Source organism: Eimeria acervulina, genomic scaffold (genome assembly GCF_000499425.1).
Source record: "Eimeria acervulina Houghton genomic scaffold, Eah_scaff1088, whole genome shotgun sequence".
NCBI lineage: Eukaryota > Apicomplexa > Conoidasida > Eucoccidiorida > Eimeriidae > Eimeria > Eimeria acervulina.
Genome location: NW_013550393.1, coordinates 6,630 through 10,531, shown reverse-complemented (window position 1 = coordinate 10,531; position 3,902 = coordinate 6,630). Strand labels below are relative to the sequence as shown.

Here is a 3,902-nt window from a genome sequence, read left to right as displayed (position 1 = left end):
ATATATATATATAAATATATATATATAGATATAAATATATATATATATATATATATATATATGTGAATAAGTATTATATATTATATTATGCAGTATATTAAATATATACTGCATGCATATTTATATACTACCGAGCATTATATATTATCTTCGGCTGTCTCTTCTCTCTTAGCATTAGAGAGCCCTTGAGGTGTACGGAGACAGACAGTTTGCTGCTTTTAAACAATTCGCAGCTAAGCTCTTTGTCTATTTGGATGTAGCTAAACCCTAAACCCTCAGCTTAGTTGTACCTAAACCCTAAACCCTCAGCTTAGTTGTACCTAAACCCTAAACCCTCATCTTTAGATACGCTCTCGCTCTACACGGAGTCGTGGTTTAGGGTTTATGTCTAATGCTAAAGGCTTAGTTCTTTGGGTTTAGGGTTTAGTGTTTAGGGTTTAGGGTTTAGGGTTTAGGGTTTAGGGTTTAGGGTTTGCCTAGGGTTAGGAGGGAGTGCGCTGCAATTAGTGCCTCGGGCTTAACTCCCCAGTTTCATCATCTAGGGTTTAGGATTTAGGGTTTAGAAATTAGGGTTTAGAGTTTAGGGTTTAGGGTTTAGGGTTTAGGGTTTAGGGTTTAGGGTTTAGGGTTTAGGGTTATAGTGGGCTTGGGGCCCCTTCATAGCGGACTGCCCAAAGGGGCCCCCTATGCATGCAGCACCGGCGTTGAGGGTTTAGGGTTTAGGGTTTAGGGTTTCTTGATGAGTTTTTAATTTAATACTGAAAGAAGCATTATATTTAGGGTTTAGGGTTTTGCATGTAGGGGTATGCTGAGCCTTCACCACCAACACTTCTTCCTGGCACCTGCCGCGCAAACCCTAAACCCTAAACCCTAAACCCTAAACCCTAAACCCTAAACCCTAAACCCTAAACCCTAAAAGGGTTATAGGAAATCTCTTGCTAATTATCGTGTAGGGCCTCTTTTTTTACGTAGGCCTTCGATTCAGGACCCCAAACCCTAAACCCTAAACCCTAAACCCTAAACCCTAAACCCTAAACCCTCGAATTAGGGTTTATATGAAACCCTGAAATGAGGGGGCGTGATAGAGACAGTAGGGGCCCCCATGGTCATTCGGGGGCCCCTGAGGGGCCCCCTAAAGATAATATAGAAGAAGAAGACTGGCGATGGCGACAAGAGAAAGATAAAAAAGATAAACAAGAGAAAAGAGATAAAGGTGCTAGACAAGTTAAAGATGAGAGAGGTGAAGGTCATGAGGGTTTATATTCAGGGGCCTCTCTATCTTGCTCTGCATACACCGCAACAAATAGAGACAGCAGCAGAAACAAAGATAAGCGCAGAGACAGAGCAGAAAGACTAGACAAAACAGCAGAGGTTGCCGCTGCACCTCATTCTCAAAGGGACCGCAGCAGCAGAGACAAGGTATGCCAGCAGCAGCAGCAGCAGCAGCAGCAGCAGCAGCAGCTGTCTGCCTTCTAGGCTCTTAGTACACTGTAACACAGCAAAACCCTAATTAAACCCTCAACGGGTTTATTAGCAACCCTTCCAACTCTAAACCCTAAACCCTAAACCCTACACAAACCCGGCATGCGTGCTGCAAGAGGAACCACGGTAGGCGGCATAGTGGGGCGGGTTTAGGGTTTAGGGTTTAGGGTTTAGGGTTTAGGGTTTGGCTCTTATGCACAGGCTTCACACTCGTGGCGGAGGGGCAACGAAGACGAAGGCCCTCAGCATCCCCCTCCAGGATGGGTAAACCCTAAACCCTAAACCCTAAACCCTAAATGCACGAGCAGCTAAGTTACCTCGAACGCCTTGAGAACTAGGCTTTAGGGTTTGGGGTTTGGGGTTTAGGGTTTAGGGTTTTCAGGGTGTCTGTGCGGTGCAGGAGGAAGAGGGAGAGCCAGACAGCTCAGGTCAGGATGCTAGGGTTTAGGGTTTTGCTAGGGTTTAGGGTTTTGCTAGAGTTTATGGTTTTGCTGGGATTGAGGGTTTGTCTAGGGTTTAGGGTTTGGGGTGTAGATAGGGTTTAGGATTTGATTAGGGTTTAGGGTCCTGCTTAGACAGCGTCATTGCGACTCGTACAGCGTAGCTTAGGGTATAGGGTTTGTTGATTAGGGTTTGCTAGGGTTTAGGGTTTAGGGTTTGGGTGCTTGCAGGCTATTCAGGAGGGCCCGGGAATGTAGAAGGTTCAGGCAGCGGGCGTCGCAGGCGGGTGGGCTTATTAGGGTTTAGGGTTTAGGGTTTAGGGTTTGGATTGAGTTTAGCCTGGTTGCGTGCTGCATGTTGGGGTTGATTTGAGTTTGAGGGTTTAGGGTTTAGGGTTTAGGGTTTCTGTATCCATGTTTTCTTGTGCTGGTGGTGTGCTAGGGTTTATTAGGGTTTACTGATTAGGGTTTTTATTGCTTCGCTAGGGTTTATTAGGGTTTACGGCCTAGGGTTTACATTGTTTGAGTAGGGTTTATTAGGGTTAATACTGTTATATTAGGGTGTATCATTAGGGTTTATATTGTTTAGGGTTTAGGGTTTAGGGTCTACGAGGGTTTATGTTCAGGATGGGGCCCCGAGAAGAGGGGGTACAGGGGGTGGGGGGCCCCCCGCCTCTGGGGGGGGCCCCCCTCATGCTGCTGACTCGATGCAGCAGCAGCCAGGCAGCATGCGAGCAAGGGGCCCCCTTCCTTCTCAAGCAGCACTTGCAGCAGAGGCTTTAGGCGGGGGGGGCCCCCTATCATCTATGGGGGGGGGCCCCCCAGGGAGGCCCTCACAAGGTGAGAGCAACAGCAGAAGAGAAAGGTATAGGGTTTATTGTTTAACAGGGGATGGTAGGGTTTATTAGGGTTTATTAGGGTGTATTAGGGTTTATTAGAATTTATTAGGGTTTATTAGGGTTTATTAGTAGGGTTTATTATTAGGGTTTTATAGGCGGTTGTTAGGGTTTATTAGGGTTTGCTAGGGTTTATTGGGGTTTGCTAGGGTTTTCTAGGGTTTGATATAATCTACTAGGGTTTGTTAGGGTTTGCTAGGGTTTATTAGGGCTTACCAGAGCTTATTAGGGTTTATTATTAGGGTTTAGGAAGGTTTATTATTAGGGTTTGAGAAAGTTTATGTTAGGGTTTATGATTAGGGTGTATTGTTAGGTTTAATGATTAGGGTTTGCTAGGGTTTATAATAATAATAATAATATTATTATTATTATTATTATTTGTATATAATAAAATATAATATTAATAATTGGGGTGTATGCGCAGGTCGGGGAAGGGGTTCGTGGATGCCTTACGGGGGCCCCATGGGTCTTCGCCCCCCCTTTGGGCCAATGGGGGCCCCCGGCATGCCTCCCTTTATGTCAATGGGGGCCCCTGGGGGCCCCCACGCCCCACCGAGGCCCCCAGGTGGTGCTGTACCCTTAGGGGGGCCCCCCTTAGGGCCCTTCCCTGGGGGCCCCAACGGATTGCCTCCCCCAATGGAGGGGCCCCCACCAACTGGGGGGCCCCCCTTTGTTGACACTGTAGGGGGTCCCCATGGGGGCCCCCATGGGGGCCCTCATGGTGGGGGGCCCCATGGTGGGGGCCCCCATGGGGGCCCCCCTGGACAGCATATGCATCCTCCTCCTCCCCCTTTTATGCGGGGGGCTGGGGGACCCCACAGCCCCTCTTTAGGTCCTGAAGGGTCTGCTGCTGCTGCTGCTGCTGCTGCTGCTGCTGGAGGAGAAATGCCTCCAAGGCTAATGGGGCCCCAGATGGGGGGGCCCCCCCCCTTAGGAATGGACATGGGGGGCCCCCCTCCTCATGGGGGGCCCCCTATGTTCATTCCGCAGCATATGCATATGCAAGGGGGCCCAGGGATGCCTCCTCCTCCTCCACCAGAGGCATTTGCTATGCAAGGATTGCCTCCAGAGTGGCTGGGGGGGC

The 3,902-nt window shown here is 48.8% G+C and overlaps 1 protein-coding gene across 1 annotated transcript in view; it reads left to right on the top strand.

The window, feature by feature from the left end:
* Positions 1 to 1,231: 1,231 nt before the first annotated feature.
* The window catches only part of EAH_00055280 (hypothetical protein, conserved), a gene marked incomplete at both ends in the record, with an annotated part of 5,627 nt that continues 2,956 nt past the window's right edge, over positions 1,232 to 3,902 (top strand). Inside the window, 6 exons of the mRNA XM_013397702.1 lie at positions 1,232 to 1,240; positions 1,684 to 1,746; positions 1,865 to 1,910; positions 2,154 to 2,209; positions 2,549 to 2,762; positions 3,243 to 3,539. Coding sequence (XP_013253156.1) covers positions 1,232 to 1,240; positions 1,684 to 1,746; positions 1,865 to 1,910; positions 2,154 to 2,209; positions 2,549 to 2,762; positions 3,243 to 3,539 — 685 coding nt within the window. The remainder of the gene's footprint in view (positions 1,241 to 1,683; positions 1,747 to 1,864; positions 1,911 to 2,153; positions 2,210 to 2,548; positions 2,763 to 3,242; positions 3,540 to 3,902) is intronic.